The following is an 18,561-nucleotide window of genomic DNA, read 5'->3' as shown; positions in this document are numbered from 1 at the left end:
GGACTGGGCTGGGCTGATCTGCCAGGCTTCAGCACCGACACCAGGACTGGGCTGGGCTGATCTACCAGGCTTCAGCACCGACACCAGGACTGGGCTGGGCTGATCTTCAGGCTTCAGCACCGACACCAGGACTGGGCTGGGCTGATCTACCAGGCTTCAGCGACGACACCAGGACTGGGCTGGGCTGATCTTCAGGCTTCAGCGACGACACCAGGACTGGGCTGGGCTGATCTGCCAGGCTTCAGCACCGACACCAGGACTGGGCTGGGCTGATCTTCAGGCTTCAGCACCGACACCAGGGCTGGGCTGCGCTGATCTGCCAGGCTTCAGCACCGACACCAGGGCTGGGCTGGGCTGATCTTCAGGCTTCAGCACCGACACCAGGACTGGGCTGGGCTGATCTGCCAGGCTTCAGCGACGACACCAGGACTGGGCTGGGCTGATCTGCCAGGCTTCAGCGACGACACCAGGACTGGGCTGGGCTGATCTGCCAGGCTTCAGCACCGACACCAGGACTGGGCTGGGCTGATCTTCAGGCTTCAGCACCGACACCAGGACTGGGCTGGGCTGATCTTCAGGCTTCAGCACCGACACCAGGGCTGGGCTGGGCTGATCTTCAGGCTTCAGCACCGACACCAGGACTGGGCTGGGCTGATCTTCAGGCTTCAGCACCGACACCAGGACTGGGCTGGGCTGATCTTCAGGCTTCAGCACCGACACCAGGACTGGGCTGGGCTGATCTTCAGGCTTCAGCACCGACACCAGGACTGGGCTGGGCTGATCTGCCAGGCTTCAGCGACGACACCAGGACTGGGCTGGGCTGATCTTCAGGCTTCAGCACCGACACCAGGACTGGGCTGGGCTGATCTTCAGGCTTCAGCACCGACACCAGGGCTGGGCTGGGCTGATCTTCAGGCTTCAGCACCGACACCAGGGCTGGGCTGGGCTGATCTTCAGGCTTCAGCACCGACACCAGGGCTGGGCTGGGCTGATCTTCAGGCTTCAGCACCGACACCAGGGCTGGGCTGGGCTGATCTTCAGGCTTCAGCACCGACACCAGGACTGGGCTGGGCTGATCTTCAGGCTTCAGCACCGACACCAGGGCTGGGCTGGGCTGATCTTCAGGCTTCAGCACCGACACCAGGACTGGGCTGGGCTGATCTTCAGGCTTCAGCACCGACACCAGGACTGGGCTGCGCTGATCTGCCAGGCTTCAGCACCGACACCAGGACTGGGCTGGGCTGATCTTCAGGCTTCAGCACCGACACCAGGACTGGGCTGGGCTGATCTGCCAGGCTTCAGCACCGACACCAGGACTGGGCTGGGCTGATCTGCCAGGCTTCAGCACCGACACCAGGGCTGGGCTGGGCTGATCTTCAGGCTTCAGCACCGACACCAGGACTGGGCTGGGCTGATCTTCAGGCTTCAGCACCGACACCAGGACTGGGCTGGGCTGATCTTCAGGCTTCAGCACCGACACCAGGGCTGGGCTGGGCTGATCTTCAGGCTTCAGCACCGACACCAGGACTGGGCTGGGCTGATCTTCAGGCTTCAGCACCGACACCAGGACTGGGCTGGGCTGATCTTCAGGCTTCAGCACCGACACCAGGGCTGGGCTGGGCTGATCTGCCAGGCTTCAGCGACGACACCAGGACTGGGCTGGGCTGATCTTCAGGCTTCAGCGACGACACCAGGACTGGGCTGGACTGATCTTCAGGCTTCAGCGACGACACCAGGACTGGGCTGGACTGATCTTCAGGCTTCAGCACCGACACCAGGACTGGGCTGGACTGATCTTCAGGCTTCAGCGACGACACCAGGACTGGGCTGGACTGATCTTCAGGCTTCAGCACCGACACCAGGGCTGGGCTGGGCTGATCTGCCAGGCTTCAGCGACGACACCAGGACTGGGCTGGGCTGATCTTCAGGCTTCAGCACCGACACCAGGACTGGGCTGGGCTGATCTTCAGGCTTCAGCACCGACACCAGGACTGGGCTGGGCTGATCTTCAGGCTTCAGCACCGACACCAGGACTGGGCTGGGCTGATCTGCCAGGCTTCAGCACCGACACCAGGACTGGGCTGGGCTGATCTTCAGGCTTCAGCACCGACACCAGGACTGGGCTGGGCTGATCTTCAGGCTTCAGCACCGACACCAGGACTGGGCTGCGCTGATCTTCAGGCTTCAGCACCGACACCAGGACTGGGCTGCGCTGATCTTCAGGCTTCAGCGACGACACCAGGACTGGGCTGGGCTGATCTTCAGGCTTCAGCACCCACACCAGGACTGGGCTGGGCTGATCTTCAGGCTTCAGCACCGACACCAGGACTGGGCTGGGCTGATCTTCAGGCTTCAGCACCGACACCAGGACTGGGCTGGGCTGATCTTCAGGCTTCAGCACCGACACCAGGACTGGGCTGGGCTGATCTTCAGGCTTCAGCACCGACACCAGGACTGGGCTGGGCTGATCTTCAGGCTTCAGCGACGACACCAGGACTGGGCTGGGCTGATCTTCAGGCTTCAGCACCGACACCAGGACTGGGCTGGGCTGATCTGCCAGGCTTCAGCACCGACACCAGGGCTGGGCTGGGCTGATCTGCCAGGCTTCAGCACCGACACCAGGGCTGGGCTGGGCTGATCTTCAGGCTTCAGCACCGACACCAGGACTGGGCTGGGCTGATCTTCAGGCTTCAGCGACGACACCAGGGCTGGGCTGGGCTGATCTGCCAGGCTTCAGCACCGACACCAGGACTGGGCTGGACTGATCTGCCAGGCTTCAGCACCGACACCAGGACTGGGCTGCGCTGATCTTCAGGCTTCAGCACCGACACCAGGACTGGGCTGGGCTGATCTTCAGGCTTCAGCACCGACACCAGGACTGGGCTGCGCTGATCTTCAGGCTTCAGCACCGACACCAGGACTGGGCTGCGCTGATCTTCAGGCTTCAGCACCGACACCAGGGCTGGGCTGGGCTGATCTTCAGGCTTCAGCACCCAGTCAAGCAGAGAACTGTTACTACAACGATCAAGTGTGCTCTGAGCAGTCACTTCTGCTGAATCTGCTCTCAATGGATCAGACTTGTTGAGTAATCTAACCATTCATCAGTCTCGCCTGCATCTATCCGTAGGTCTGGAGGAAGAGGGCCAGACTGCCATTGAGGGAAACAGTGTGGCTTGACCAGCTCACAGCAGGTTCAGCACGGCTCTGATTACTTTAATTACTCACAGCTGATCCTTGCAGTAACCTGCACCTCAAGGGAGTTCTAAAAAGACAGAACTGTGCTGTGCAGTCTATAAAAGCAAGCGGGACGAAGTAGGAAAGAAAGAAATACAACCCTAGAGGAAGAAAGCAGCTTGAACATGCACTTACTGTGCTGCTGATATTGGGGTCCGTGATGCGTGTGAACATCCTGATTTGATTTAAACTACTTCTTGTCAGTCTGCCTTTGAGGCATTATTACCAATTCCTTCACGCTGCACTTACAGTTGTTAGCGTCATAGTGGCTCAGGTTTGATTTACTTGGCGTAACCTGATGATTGCTTCAATGTAATATTCTAATTCATTAGACTTTTCATATCTTCATGAGTAAAGAAATGGGACGCTTTAGCAGGAACCTGGTGGGAGGCACACTGCTCTGTGTTGGTTGCAGTTTATTACAGGCTAGAGGATTAAAGACACAACGCCCCTGGGGGTGCAGCATGCGTCCTCGTGGTGGTTCTCTGAGGACTGAACAGCAGCAGTCCCTGCTCAGCGATTCATTCTCCTTCCCGAGACCGCCACTGTGCCGCCTGGCTGCATGTCAAAGACTCATGAAGTCTGAAATCCTGTGGTGTCTTTGAGCCTCCTCGTAAGAGCACCTGGCACTCTCTGGAGCTGATCTCGGGCTCTGGGGTGTCTTTGTGAGTCTCCTCGTAAAAGCACCCGGCACTCTCTGGAGCTGATCTCGGGCTCAGGGGTGTCTTTGTGAGTCTCCTCGTAAAAGCACCCGGCACTCTCTGGAGCTGATCTCGGGCTCAGGGGTGTCTTTGTGAGTCTCCTCGTAAAAGCACCCGGCACTCTCTGGAGCTGATCTCGGGCTCAGGGGTGTCTTTGTGAGTCTCCTCGTAAAAGCACCCGGCACTCTCTGGAGCTGATCTCGGGCTCTGGGGTGTCTTTGTGAGTCTCCTCGTAAAAGCACCCGGCACTCTCTGGAGCTGATCTCGGGCTCTGGGGTGTCTTTGTGAGTCTCCTCATAAGAGCACCCGGCACTCTCTGGAGCTGATCTCGGGCTCTGGGGTGTCTTTGTGAGTCTCCTCGTAAAAGCACCCGGCACTCTCTGGAGCTGATCTCGGGCTCTGGGGTGTCTTTGTGAGTCTCCTCGTAAAAGCACCCGGCACTCTCTGGAGCTGATCTCGGGCTCTGGGGAGTTGCGGACTGTGTTTCAGGACATTTAAACTATTTCCTGGAGGCCTCGTTCCTGCCCAGCCGTGATCAGGAAATGAGTTTCTAGCGATGTTCTGGAAGTTCATTTCTTGTACTGGAATTTGAAGACAAGAATCCAGGGCCTCATTTATCAGATGTGTGTGTGAGAGTGAGTGTGTGTGTCAGTGTGTGTTTTGAGAGTGAGTGAGTGAGTGAGTGAGTGAGTGAGTGAGTGAGTGAGTGAGTGAGTGTGTGTGTGTGTGCGAGCATGAGCCTGCATATACATGTGCATGTTTGCTGTAGTTTTTAAGGTATTTAAGGCGGAGGATGTATCCATTTCCTCTGTTTGTTTGTTTGTTTGTTTGTTTGTTTGTTTGTTTCTTTATGTCTCTTGTGACCTACTTGGCCATCAAGCACAGTGTAGTTGAGACTCGAGTTCAACCACAAAAGAGCCTTTACTTACTAAAGCGGGTCGAATGGTCTTAATGGAGTGCATGTCGTAGCGGAGGCAACGTTTTTGAATTGAATGTGTGGGCAGATATTTACATGAGGAGGGTCCCGGGATCCTACTGGAGAGAGGGAGGCTCGGTTCTCTTCAGTGCAGTTATTAGTTACAGGGGGAAGAGGCATGTAGCAGCCACCCGTGATAATGCCTCTGAGGTCAGCCTCCATGCCAGAAATATGGGATATCTATCTTCACGCTGCAGCCGGGAATGCGGGGAGAGACTGATGGGCTCCTCTTAAAGGAAGCACAGAAAGGCTTTATTCAAAGCAGGAAAGGTACCACCCCAAGGTGTATGAAACACAATCACATTAGCAGCTATTCTTGGCACCACTTAATGACTACTACATGAAAACTAAAGGAACTGAACGGTGCAGTGCAGTGTTGGATTTGGTACAGCCTGTGCGTTTCCACCCCTTTGAACGAATAGGAGCCTCGTACCAGAATTGTTATTGATCCTTCTCCAGTAAACTGGTGTGCTGGCATGTATACAGCATTATGAGCACACTGTATAGAAATGCTGCTATGTATACAGCACTATGAGCACACTGTATAGAAATGCTGCTATGTATACAGCACTATGAGCACACTGTATAGAAATGCTGCTATGTATACAGCACTATGAGCACACTGTATAGAAATGCTGCTTTGTATACAGCACTATGAGCACATTGTATAGAAATGCTGCTATGTATACAGCACTATGAGCACACTGTATAGAAATGCTGCTTTGTATACAGCACTATGAGCACATTGTATAGAAATGCTGCTATGTATACAGCACTATGAGCACACTATAGAAATGCTGCTATGTATACAGCACTATGAGCACACTATAGAAATGCTGCTATGTATACAGCACTATGAGCACACTGTATAGAGGTGCTGCTATGTATACAGCACTATGAGCACACTGTAGGACAGTGAACACTCTTACGTTTACAATACGTGTATATGCATAAAGATTGTTCTTGCATTGACTCTTGCATCTCTCAGTAATCTGGACACCAAAGTATTTCGTTGAGTTGCATGACGAGAGAGCCTGGACGTGGAGACAGTGTAGATCTGCTCTGCACGCTGGTAATGTGTTCTTGATTCAAGTTGTATGTATTCACACTGTGGACCAGTTAGTTCTGTGCGCATGTCGCTTCTGCACATTTTCACACTTTCAGAGCAGGTTGGCTGGGACTGCTGCCCAATCCGGTGAGATGCTGTGTCAGTGACTAACTCACCCAAAAATAGCTTACAGGACTGAAGGTCCCAGCACTGGCTACAGTTTACACTCTCAGCATTCTGTTCAAACTGGATTGACGGTCCCAGCACTGGCTACAGTTTACACTCTCAGCATTCTGTTCAAACTGGACTGAAGGTACCAGCACTGGCTACAGTTTACACTCTCAGCATTCTGTTCAAACTGGACTGAAGGTACCAGCACTGGCTACAGTTTACACTCTCAGCATTCTGTTCAAACTGGATTGACGGTCCCAGCACTGGCTACAGTTTACACTCTCAGCATTCTGTTCAAACTGGATTGACGGTCTCAGCACTGGCTACAGTTTACACTCTCAGCATTCTGTTTTGTTTTCCAGGACCCCATTGTAAATGAGGCCTCAGTCTGGTTAAATTAATTAATAAAAACATAAAAAGCATTTTGTTCTGTGGATTGAAATAAACATGGGAATCAATTTGAAGGTCTACAATGGTCCCTGCAAGCACCCGCCTCCAGTGAGCTTTACAGTCCTCGGGAGTAGAGAGGCATAGAGTCTCTACTGCTGGACCCCAAGGAGACAGGCTGAGCCGAGTGGAGGGTCGAGATCGCAGGGCAGTGCAGACAGAGACCATGGTATTAGCACCGTGGTGCCTTGTGATTTATCACCAGAAGAATTTGCACCGTGTCCCAGGCCACCCTGCCCCTGTAATAGCACATCAATGTGAACACGAGCCCTTCTCTAACCCCCTGGAGCAGCGAGGACTATTCAGAGCAAGCACCCTCGCTGTGAACACGAGCCCTTCTCTAACCCCCTGGAGCAGCGAGGACTATTCAGAGCAAGCGCCCTCGCTGTGAACACGAGCCCTTCTCTAACCCCCTGGAGCAGCGAGGACTATTCAGAGCAAGCGCCCTTGCTGTGAACACGAGCCCTTCTCTAACCCCCTGGAGCAGCGAGGACTATTCAGAGCAAGCGCCCTCGCTGTGAACACGAGCCCTTCTCTAACCCCCTGGAGCAGCGAGGACTATTCAGAGCAAGCGCCCTCGCTGTGAACACGAGCCCTTCTCTAACCCCCTGGAGCAGCGAGGACTATTCAGAGCAAGCACAATGGATCCCGGGGAGCAGAGCCTGCAGTCACAGCACAGACTGGGGGCTAGTTTCACTTTAGCTGCACTGAGGTTCCGGAAGACTGGCGGTCTGCACAGAAAATGGTACTCGAGGTAGGGAGGTGCTGCTGTAGCTGGCTGTGTGAGTGAGAGTTAGTGTGTGTGAGTGTGTGTGTGTGAGCGAGTGCCTGCCTCTCCTGCTTGCTGTTGTCCAAGGTAAACTCCTGTTGGTCTGTGGTTGGCAGTTTGTGAACCCCTTGCTTCATGAGGGTGCCAGTGTTTGCGGTGCTTCTGAGACGCTTTCCTCTCGTGTTTCTCTTGCACTGGCTGCTGCAGGCTTCCGTTAGCCAGAGTACAGTCTGTAAAGCAGAAGGGTCCAATATAGTTCACTTTATTACTGAATGGAGAGAAACGCTGAGGGAACTTTTAGGTTCGTGCAGTATTATTATGGGCTGTCTATGAGCTGCTGATTGAATCCAAATGTAAACTGCATCAGTTTCACTGCATTTCACTCCACTATCTCATCTTCATCTAAACTAAATATCAATTTCACTGCACTGTCTTTGTTTTTGTTTTGTTCACTTTCGAATTGTGCCGTACGTTGAATTAAATTAAAAGATGACATCAGTACACTTGAACAGTACACTCGACAGTGCCGCACGAGCGCAGGAGCCGTGGAGCAGGGGGATCACATGGGCTCACAGGAGCCGTGGAGCGGGGCGATCACATGGGCTCACAGGAGCCGTGGAGCGGGGCGATCACATGGGCTCACAGGAGCCGTGGAGCGGGGCGATCACATGGGCTCACAGGAGCCGTGGAGCGGGGCGATCACATGGGCTCACAGGAGCCGTGGAGCGGGGCGATCACATGGGCTCACAGGAGCCGTGGAGCGGGGCGATCACATGGGCTCACAGGAGCCGTGGAGCGGGGCGATCACATGGGCTCACAGGAGCCGTGGAGCAGAGGGATCACATGGGCTCACAGGAGCCGTGGAGCAGGGGGATCACATGGACTGTGAAATGCAGGTCACCATTCATAACGGATACACCTTCTCACAGTCTAGGGGAGGGGCGAGCTGTCCACTTAATGGGCACGTTGTTGTGTGGTATTTACCATTGTGAGAGGCTCTATTAAACCATTCACTTATTATTATTCCTCTGAACTAAATGCTTTCTGTATTTATTGCCTTTTGGCTCTCGGTGCTTCATTGTGGTACCTTTCACTCAGTCTTACAGTCCTGTACTGTGCAGACCGTTACTGCAGAGGTGAGCTAGTCTGAATGTGGAGATGTACAGCTTGGCACAGGTATGCTATATTGTATGGAATTGTCTAGCATATCATTATCTAAATTGTATTGCTGCTGAGATAGCAGTTTAGGTATACAGTGAAATAATGAAACGGCGTCGCAGGGAGCCCAGCTTGTGTTTTTTTCTTTGTCTGTGTCGAGGGAGCTGCGCTGTGAAGAGCTCTGGGGGTGGGTGGGTGGAAGATGATGTCACTTTAGTAGGAGTAGGCTGGCTGTGTGGGATCACAAGATACAGGCAAACAGAGAGAGAGAGAGAAACAGGCTTTCAATATTTATCCTGGAAACCAACTGCTGTGCTTGTATGCAGTAACCAGTACTGACTTCCACAGTGACCAGGCATTGTTAGCAAATTGTGTACCTTTGGATAAGCTAAATACACATTTAGTGTCTACCAAGGAAGACAGTTCAGTCAGGGCTGACACTATCTAATAACTAGAGTCCCTGATCTCTAAATGATTAAGCCACCCTGCCTCCCTCCCAGCCCCTGATCTCTTGGCGGTAAGCCACCCTGCCTCCCTCCCAGCCCCTGATCTCTTGGCGGTAAGCCACCCTGCCTCCCTCCCAGTCCCTGATCTCTGGGCGGTAAGCCACCCTGCCTCCCTCCCAGTCTCTGGTGTGTGCTGGCACTCCAGTCTTGTCCAGGGCAGGGCAGTGTTCAGGTGTGTCTGTTTGCTGTTGTTACACACTGCTGCTCGCAGGCCTGCTTTGATGCTGCATTCCTCACATGTCGAGACAGGATGGAGGTGTGCTCTGTAACATTACAGGTAAAGATTGTGTAAAGCACATGTATTAGCAGCAGCAGGGCACAGGGGCTCTTGGTTTCCCCGCGGTGTCAGTCTGTCATACTGTACAGGTGCTCTAATTATTTTCCGCTCAGTGGAGAGATTCTTTTTAAAAGTGTGAAGTGAGAACCAGCGCCTGTCCTGATTTGTGATCTTTCTTCAATGACTCCTAATCCTAAAAACACCCCGGGATTGATTTCATTTTCAACATCTTCTTTTGGTAGAGCTTCTGTCCAGTCGCAGTCCTATTGTAGTGGTCCCATCTTTTCAAACAGGACCGATAACATGCAGGGCACACGTCAGTCCTTCTTGAAGGATCGAGGCTACAGATATTAAGTGTTTTCATAGCTTGTGTGAACTCTTGCTTGCTGAATCCATGAAGACGGGCTGTGGGGTTTGAAACCCACTGTACAGATGCAGTGTGTATAGGCTGTAAACCCACTGTACAGATGCTGTGTGTATAGGCTGTAAACCCACTGTACAGATGCAGTGTGTATAGGCTGTAAACCCACTGTACAGATGCTGTGTGTATAGGCTGTAAACCCACTGTACAGATGCAGTGTGTATAGGCTGTAAAACCACTGCACAGATGCAGTGTTTATAGGCTGTAAAGCCACTGTGCAGATGCAGTGTATATAGGCTGTAAAGCCACTGTACAGATGCAGTGTTTATAGGCTGTAAAGCCACTGTACAGATGCAGTGTTTATAGGCTGTAAAGCCACTGTACAGATGCAGTGTATGTATTTAGTTTGCAGATCGTGCCTGAGTTTGTGGAGGAGAGTCATTTAGTGTGTATTTACACAGGGCATACTGAAGAGCTCCAGTAATAAACATGCGGGGAAGTTATAAAATCGTGCAGTAAATGGAGCGACTGTGGAACAACATGGACTTGTATGCTGTTAACCTTTTGCTGCCCAGTGTTCAATATATTTAACATTGAGAAAATAGGCATTTTAATAGGTGTGTGAACATACCCAGGGCAGTGAAGGGTTAACCCAGCAGGGCCTTAATAAACAGCAGATTGTCAGTCTTGGTGGATGATCAGTAAAGCCAATAAATAACTAAGACGGGTATTTACTGCAGGTCGCTGAATCAGCGGTGTTAAACACTGTTCCCCTAAATTTCTCTGTAACTGCCTCCTCATCAAGAACAAGAACACAAAAACCTGCTCCGTCGAGAGTAAGGTCCTTCATCTGGTCATCTAGACGTAACAACACATTTCAATTCTTTTTCCTGTCACTAGTGAGTGTTTTATTACAGGTGCTTCACAAAACACTTCTCCACAGCCAAGCATTCCTGACAATGCTGATTGAAGCCCGTAGCTGACAGTATTCGGGAGGCTGTTTGTCTGTCCGTGTCTTGAGTAGCCCCTGGGCTCTGAGATTGGACTGTCAGAAATCAGCTGCTTTTATATGGTCTGTTTGTGAATGTAGCAGTGTGTTGGTAATGTGCCCTGTGGGAAAGCAAGCATTAACGGCGTGTCATGGTGTTAGAGGTACAGGCATTGGGGAGATGAGGAGAAAGCAGTGCGCAGTACATTACTGAAAAGAGAACCAACGTCAGGAGCATTTCAAACATACCAGACCTGTTCTCGGAGTAGTGTGCTGTAGTGCTGTGTTTGAAATGGCCGCGGGAAGGTAAGGGAAGCAGCAGCACCATTATTAACTCGGGGGAGGCTCGTCTGCTTTCATAGAGGTGCCATTTAGTGCTCTGAATCCTTTTCCTAATGACCGTTTTCATGTTTGCTTTAATTCCACGTCCCTAATGCTTGCCCTGATAGCTGGCTGGAGGGAGGGAGCCTTCCTGGAGCGCAGAGACCAAGACCAGAGCACAGAGCTGCAAACGAAATGGAGGCAGACTTAGGACAGAGGGTGGGAGATGCACAGAGTGCTGAGGGGATGGAAGGGGTTATGTTAGGACAGAGGGTGGGAGATGCACAGAGTGCTGAGGGGATGGAAGGGGTTATGTTAACACAGCAGTGCTGTACAGTGTGTGTGCTCTCAGCACAGCTCCATGTTAACACAGCAGTGCTGTACAGTGTGTGTGCTCTCAGCACAGCTCCATGTTAACACAGCAGTGCTGTACAGTGTGTGTGCTCTCAGCACAGCTCCATGTTAACACAGCAGTGCTGTACAGTGTGTGTGCTCTCAGCACAGAGGATGGAATTGCCAGGGCAGTTTGTCTGTTGAGGGACGCTGCAGGAGGGCTGGTTAATCTTGCAGTTGAGCATGCAGTTCCCACTCCACCTTTCAAAGCGTCTGTGTTTATATATATATATGTGTTTATATATATATATATATATATATATATATATATATATATATATATATATATATATATATATACAGACGTGCTCAAATTTGTTGGTACCCCTCCACAAAAAACGAAGAATGCACAATTTTCTCTGAAATAACTGACAAAAGTAATTGGCATCCACCATTGTTTATTCCATATTTAATAGAAATCAGACTTTGCTTTTGATTTTTTATTCAACATAATATTGTCAATAATAAAACAAATGAAATGACATGGACAAAAATGATGGGACCGCTAACCTAATATTTTGTTGCACAACTTTTAGAGGCAATCACTGCAATCAAACGTTTTCTCTAGCTCTCAATGAGACTTCTGCACCTGTTAACAGGTAGTTTGGCCCACTCTTCCTGAGCAAACTGCTCCAGCTGTCTCAGGTTTGATGGGTGCCTTCTCCAGACTGCAAGTTTCAGCTCTTTCCATAGATGTTCGATAGGATTCAGATCAGGACTCATAGAAGGCCACTTCAGAATAGTCCAATGTTTTGTTCTTATCCATTCTTGGGTGCTTTTAGCTGTGTGTTTTGGGTCATTATCCTGTTGGAGGACCCATGACCTGCGACTAAGACAGAGCTTTCTGACACTGGGCAGTACATTTCGCTCCAGAATGCCTTGATAGTCTTGAGATTTCATTGTGCCCTGCACGGATTCAAGGCACCCTGTGCCAGGTGCAGCAAAGCAGCCCCAAAACATAACCGAGCCTCCTCCATGTTTCACTGTAGGTATGGTGTTCTCTTCTTTGAAAGCTTCATTTTTTCGTCTGTGAACATAGAGCTGATGTGACTTGCCAAAAAGCTCCAGTTTTGACTCATCTGTCCAAAGGACATTCTCCCAGAAGGATTGTAGCTTGTCAATATGCATTTTAGCAAATTCCAGTCTGGCTTTTTTATGTTTTTCTGTCAAAAGTGGAGTCCTCCTGGGTCTTCTTGCATGGAGCCCACTTTCGCTCAAAAAGCGACGGATGGTGCGATCAGAAACTGACGTACCTTCACCTTGGAGTTCAGCTTGTATCTCTTTGGCAGTTATCCTTGGTTCTTTTTCTACCATTCGCACTATCCTTCTGTTCAATCTGGGGTCGATTTTCCTCTTGCGGCCGTGCCTAGGGAGGTTGGCTACAGTTCCATGGACCTTAAACTTCTTAATAATATTTGCAACTGTTGTCACAGGAACATCAAGCTGCTTGGAGATGGTCTTGTAGCCTTTACCTTTACCATGCTTGTCTATTATTTTCTTTCTGATCTCCTCAGTCAACTCTCTCCTTTGCTTTCTCTGGTCCATGTTCAGTGTGGTGCACACAATGATACCAAACAGCACAGTGGCTACTTTTCTCCATTTAAATAGACTGAATGACTGATTACAAGATTGGAGACATGTGTGATATTAATTAAAGAAACTAATTATTATTATTATTATTATTATTATTTATTTCTTAGCAGACGCCCTTATCCAGGGCGACTTACAATTGTTACAACATATCACATTATACATTATTTCACATTATACAGATATCACATTATTTTTACATACATTTACCCATTTATACAGTTGGGTTTTTACTGGAGCAATCTAGGTAAAGTACCTTGCTCAAGGGTACAACAGCAGTGTCCCCCACTGGGGATTGAACCCACAACCCTCCGGTCAAGAGTCCAGAGCCCTAACCACTACTCCACACTGCTGCCCTAATTAGTTTGAAATATCACTATAATCCAATTATTTATTATCTTTTCTAAGGGGTACCAACAAATGTGTCCAGGCCATTTTAGAATATCTTTGTAGAATAAGCAATAATTCATCTCTTTTCACAGCTTCTTTGCTTTATTCTATGACATACCAAAGGCATGCAAGTGTACATGATAAAATAGCTTTTAATTTCATCACTTTTCAGGAGGAATGAAGCATTATTTCAATGAGCTGTAAGGGTACCAACAAATTTGAGCATGTCTGTACATGCTCCAGCTTCAGCATGTCTTTTTAATAGGCTCTCCGTCTCTGCTGTGTTGCTGCACATGTGTCCAGGCAGTGCGGTTGTCCGTTGATCTTGTGCTGCCCAGCACAGAGACATTGTTGTGTTGTTTTTCTTGCAGTTCTGTACAGAACATTCCGCCTGCGAGGAATGTCTTTGGGGCATTTGTTCGTTTTACGGTCCTAGAAACTAAACAGACAGCTGAGATAGCTTTGTGTGACAGGAGAATTGTTCTTCAGTTCCAGAGCAGAGCAACTCGTCACGCGGTTAACCCCTTCATCACGAAGCACAGCACTCTCCAGCACCGCCAGAGTGCCGCAGCCAGACTGTGCTGCTCATGTTGCTGCGTTCAGCAGGGCTGCTGATAGAAACCGTGTGATTTAAACCTGCTGATTAAACAAGCCGGGGCCAGTGCTAGGGCTGATTCTTCCACGCCGAGGCAAGCCTCTCTCAGTGGATAAAGAGGTGTGACAGCACTGAGCCCTGTGGTTTCTGCTCCAGTTCAGTACAGCATGGTATTTTAAATACAGTGTTGCAGTAAATGTACTGCCTTGCCAGTATGTCCTTGCTGTGTTGCCAGCTTTTATATATTCAACACACTTCACCGGGTCTGTGCTCCGCTTGACTGCCGGCTGCATCCTAATGCATGGTTCGGCTCCTTACATAACACCGTGGCACATGTTTCATCACGTGCTGCAGCCTGCTAGATACATGTGAGCAGAGCCCCAGTAAACACAGCGGCTCCCAGTACTGGCAGTGCGGATACACACTGAGTCAGAGCCCCCAGTGAGAGCAGGATGTGGGTTATTACTAGAGAGAGAGAGAGAGAGAGAGAGAGGGAGCATATCCACGGGTCTGTCTGTTGAAATGCATTGTCTGTGTGTCTGTGTGTTCCTGCGTGTCTGTGCGTGTGTCTGTGCGTTCGTGTGTGTCTGTGCGTGTGTCTGTGCGTTCGTGTGTGTGTGTGCGCGTGTGTCTGTGCGTTCCTGTGTGTCTGTGTGTGTCTGTGCGTGTGTTATTAGGGTTATTCTCAACACTGTGGCTCAGCTAAAGCAGGGCTACTGATTTTCCATTCTCGGGAATTGCAAATTCCGTTTTTCAAAAATGGCCAATTCAGTTTTTTCACCACTTTTTATCAAATTATTAAAAATTAAACACAGCATTTGAACATAAATATAATGTTGATAGTTAAATTAAGTAAATTAATAAATATTACCACAAATTGAGAGTCTGTGTGTGTGGAGCTTCAATTGAGATGGAAACTGATGAGAGAATGTGTGTGAGGAGCAGAGCGCTGAGGAGCTGCAGAGACTTTCTCTCTTATTTCAAAGCTGGCGTGCAGCGTTTCCATGGAAACAAGAGCACAGTGCAGCCAAGCAGCGCGTACGTGTGTGTGTGTGTGTGTGTGTGTGTGCTTGCAATTCTGTAAAAGTGAGCTCCATTTTAGATCATCCTCACAATGGCATTGCAGTCTGGATTGTAACCAGTTCGGTATCTAAAACAGTTCTGTTGCTATGCAGTGGAGATATTATTTCCATCCTTGAAGTATATTGTAGCTTCCGTTTCTTAATGATTTGATTATCCTGTGTCGGATAACTGGTAAGGGAAGGGAGCATCATACCTGACATGACTGTATTGCTTTTGGGTTCTGGTGGAATGTGGTGATGTTGCGTACCTGGTGACTGTACAGTGCCAGTGTTACCTTTCGAAGCAGAGTACATTGCTAGGAGATGCACATGTTCTCTTTGGAGAATATTGTGTTCAGTTCTGGTCACCTCGTTACAAAAAGGATATTGCTGCTCTAGAAAGAGTGCAAAAAAGAGCAACCAGAATTATCCCAGGTTTAAAAGGCATGTCGTATGCAGACAGGCTAAAAGAATTGAATATATTCAGTCTTGAACGGTGATCTGATTCAAACATTCAAAATCCTAAAAGGTATAGACAATGTCAACCCAGGGGACTTTTTTGACCTGAAAAAAGAAACAAGGACCAGGGGTCACAAATGGAGATTAGATAAAAGGGCATTCAGAACAGAAAATAGCAGGCACTTTTTTATACAGAGAATTGTGAGGGTCTGGAACCAACTCCCCAGTAATGTTGTTGAAGCTGACACCCTGGGATCCTTCAAGAAGCTGCTTGATGAGATCCTGGGATCAATAAGCTACTAACAACCAAATGAGCAAGATGGGCTGAATGGCCTCCTCTCGTTTGTAAACTTTCTTATGTTCTTATGTTCTTATGTAATGCTATCTTCCCAAGCCCAAGGGGCTGTTCATTTCATTAAGTCTGAAATGAGCAGGTTAATGGCGTACAGATTCATTAAAAAGTTCAGCAGTCGAGTCATTTGAATCACTTTAACACGGCAATTTGAAAGAGAGTTCCATCACGGTCATATCAACATGAATTTGTTGTTGGGATCCTGATATTGTATTAACTGATTTCCGATGGGGAATGTCCTGTGCTGTGTACTGGAATGACAGAACACTTCCATTCTATACTCCTGCATTGAAGCAGGTCTTATATGAGACTGATGTGGTTTCTAAATGTCATCCTTCTGAAACGAAGGTGAGGTGTATGAGAACGAAGGGTTAACCCTCTCTCTCTCTCTCTCTCTCTCTCTCTCTCTCTCTCTCTCTCTCCAGGCCCGAGCCTCAGCAGAAAGCCCCCCCTGCCCCCCCTCCCCCTCCTCCTCCTCCTCCTCTGCCCCCCGAGCCGGCTGCCCCCCCCGAACCTGAGGAGGAGATCCTGGGCTCCGACGATGAGGAACAGGAAGACCCAGCCGATTACTGCAAAGGTAGAGAGACAGTGTGCGTCAAGATTGCTTTAGAGTGTGTGTGTGTGAAGACTGCTTTAGAGAGAGTGTGTGTGTGAAGACTGCTTTAGAGAGAGAGAGAGTGTGTGTGAAGACTGCTTTAGAGAGTGTGTGTGTGTAAAGACTGCTTTAGAGAGAGAGTGTGTGTGTGAAGACTGCTTTAGAGAGAGAGAGTGTGTGTGTGAAGACTGCTTTAGAGAGAGTGTGTGTGTGTGAAGACTGCTTTAGAGAGAGAGAGTGTGTGTGTGAAGACTGCTTTAGAGAGAGTGTGTGTGTGAAGACTGCTTTAGAGAGAGAGTGTGTGTGTGAAGACTGCTTTAGAGAGAGAGAGTGTGTGTGAAGACTGCTTTAGAGAGTGTGTGTGTGTGTGTGTGTGTGAAGACTGCTTTAGAGAGAGAGAGTGTGTGTGTGAAGACTGCTTTAGAGAGTGTGTGTGTGTGTGAAGACTGCTTTAGAGAGAGAGTGTGTGTGAAGACTGCTTTAGAGAGAGTGTGTGTGTGAAGACTGCTTTAGAGAGAGAGAGTGTGTGTGTGAAGACTGCTTTAGAGAGAGAGAGTGTGTGTGTGAAGACTGCTTTAGAGAGAGAGTGTGTGCGTGAAGACTGCTTTAGAGAGTGTGTGTGTGTGTGAAGACTGCTTTAGAGAGAGAGAGAGTGTGTGTGAAGACTGCTTTAGAGAGTGTGTGTGTGTGTGTGTGTGTGTGAAGACTGCTTTAGAGAGTGTGTGTGTGTGAAGACTGCTTTAGAGAGAGAGAGTGTGTGTGTGAAGACTGCTTTAGAGAGAGAGAGTGTGTGTGAAGACTGCTTTAGAGAGTGTGTGTGTGTGAAGACTGCTTTATAGAGAGTGTGTGTGTGAAGACTGCTTTAGAGAGTGTGTGTGTGTGTGAAGACTGCTTTAGAGAGAGAGAGAGTGTGTGTGAAGACTGCTTTAGAGAGAGTGTGTGTGTGAAGACTGCTTTAGAGAGAGAGAGTGTGTGTGTGAAGACTGCTTTAGAGAGTGTGTGTGTGTGTGAAAACTGCTTTAGAGAGAGAGAGTGTGTGTGTGTGAAGACTGCTTTAGAGAGTGTGTGTGTGTGAAGACTGCTTTAGAGAGAGAGCGTGTGTGTGAAGACTGCTTTAGAGAGTGTGTGTGTGTGAAGACTGCTTTAGAGAGAGAGAGTGTGTGTGTGTGAAGACTGCTTTAGAGAGTGTGTGTGTGTGAAGACTGCTTTAGAGAGAGAGTGTGTGTGTGAAGACTGCTTTAGAGAGAGAGTGTGTGTGTGTGAAGACTGCTTTAGAGAGAGTGTGTGTGTGTGAAGACTGCTTTAGAGAGAGAGAGTGTGTGTGTGAAGACTGCTTTAGAGAGAGTGTGTGTGTGTGAAGACTGCTTTAGAGAGAGTGTGTGTGTGAAGACTGCTTTAGAGAGAGAGAGAGTGTGTGTGAAGACTGCTTTAGAGAGTGTGTGTGTGTGTGTGTGTGTGTGAAGACTGCTTTAGAGAGTGTGTGTGTGTGAAGACTGCTTTAGAGAGAGAGAGTGTGTGTGTGAAGACTGCTTTAGAGAGTGTGTGTGTGTGTGAAGACTGCTTTAGAGAGAGAGTGTGTGTGAAGACTGCTTTAGAGAGAGTGTGTGTGTGAAGACTGCTTTAGAGAGAGAGAGTGTGTGTGTGAAGACTGCTTTAGAGAGAGAGAGTGTGTGTGTGAAGACTGCTTTAGAGAGAGAGTGTGTGCGTGAAGACTGCTTTAGAGAGTGTGTGTGTGTGTGTGAAGACTGCTTTAGAGAGAGAGAGAGTGTGTGTGAAGACTGCTTTAGAGAGTGTGTGTGTGTGTGTGTGTGTGTGAAGACTGCTTTAGAGAGTGTGTGTGTGTGAAGACTGCTTTAGAGAGAGAGAGTGTGTGTGTGAAGACTGCTTTAGAGAGAGAGAGTGTGTGTGAAGACTGCTTTAGAGAGTGTGTGTGTGTGAAGACTGCTTTATAGAGAGAGAGTGTGTGAAGACTGCTTTAGAGAGAGTGTGTGTGTGTGAAGACTGCTTTAGAGAGAGTGTGTGTGTGAAGACTGCTTTAGAGAGAGTGTGTGTGAAGACTGCTTTAGAGAGAGTGTGTGTGTGAAGACTGCTTTAGAGAGAGAGAGTGTGTGTGTGAAGACTGCTTTAGAGAGAGAGAGTGTGTGTGAAGACTGCTTTAGAGAGTGTGTG

General features: G+C 49.1%; 1 protein-coding gene across 6 annotated transcripts in view; it reads left to right on the top strand.

Annotated features, from left to right (window-relative positions):
• The window catches only part of LOC117414719 (SRSF protein kinase 2-like), a 96,560-nt gene that overhangs the window by 46,432 nt on the left and 31,567 nt on the right, over positions 1–18,561 (top strand). For all 6 annotated transcript variants that reach the window (XM_059027788.1, XM_059027789.1, XM_059027784.1 and 3 more), the window contains one exon: positions 16,223–16,374. In XM_059027788.1, the coding sequence (XP_058883771.1) occupies positions 16,223–16,374 (152 nt within the window). The remainder of the gene's footprint in view (positions 1–16,222; positions 16,375–18,561) is intronic.

This window comes from Acipenser ruthenus, chromosome 7 (assembly GCF_902713425.1).
Source record: "Acipenser ruthenus chromosome 7, fAciRut3.2 maternal haplotype, whole genome shotgun sequence".
Lineage (NCBI taxonomy): Eukaryota > Metazoa > Chordata > Actinopteri > Acipenseriformes > Acipenseridae > Acipenser > Acipenser ruthenus.
Note: the sequence above shows the minus strand (reverse complement) of the source record. Positions and strands in the feature narration are given on the sequence as shown.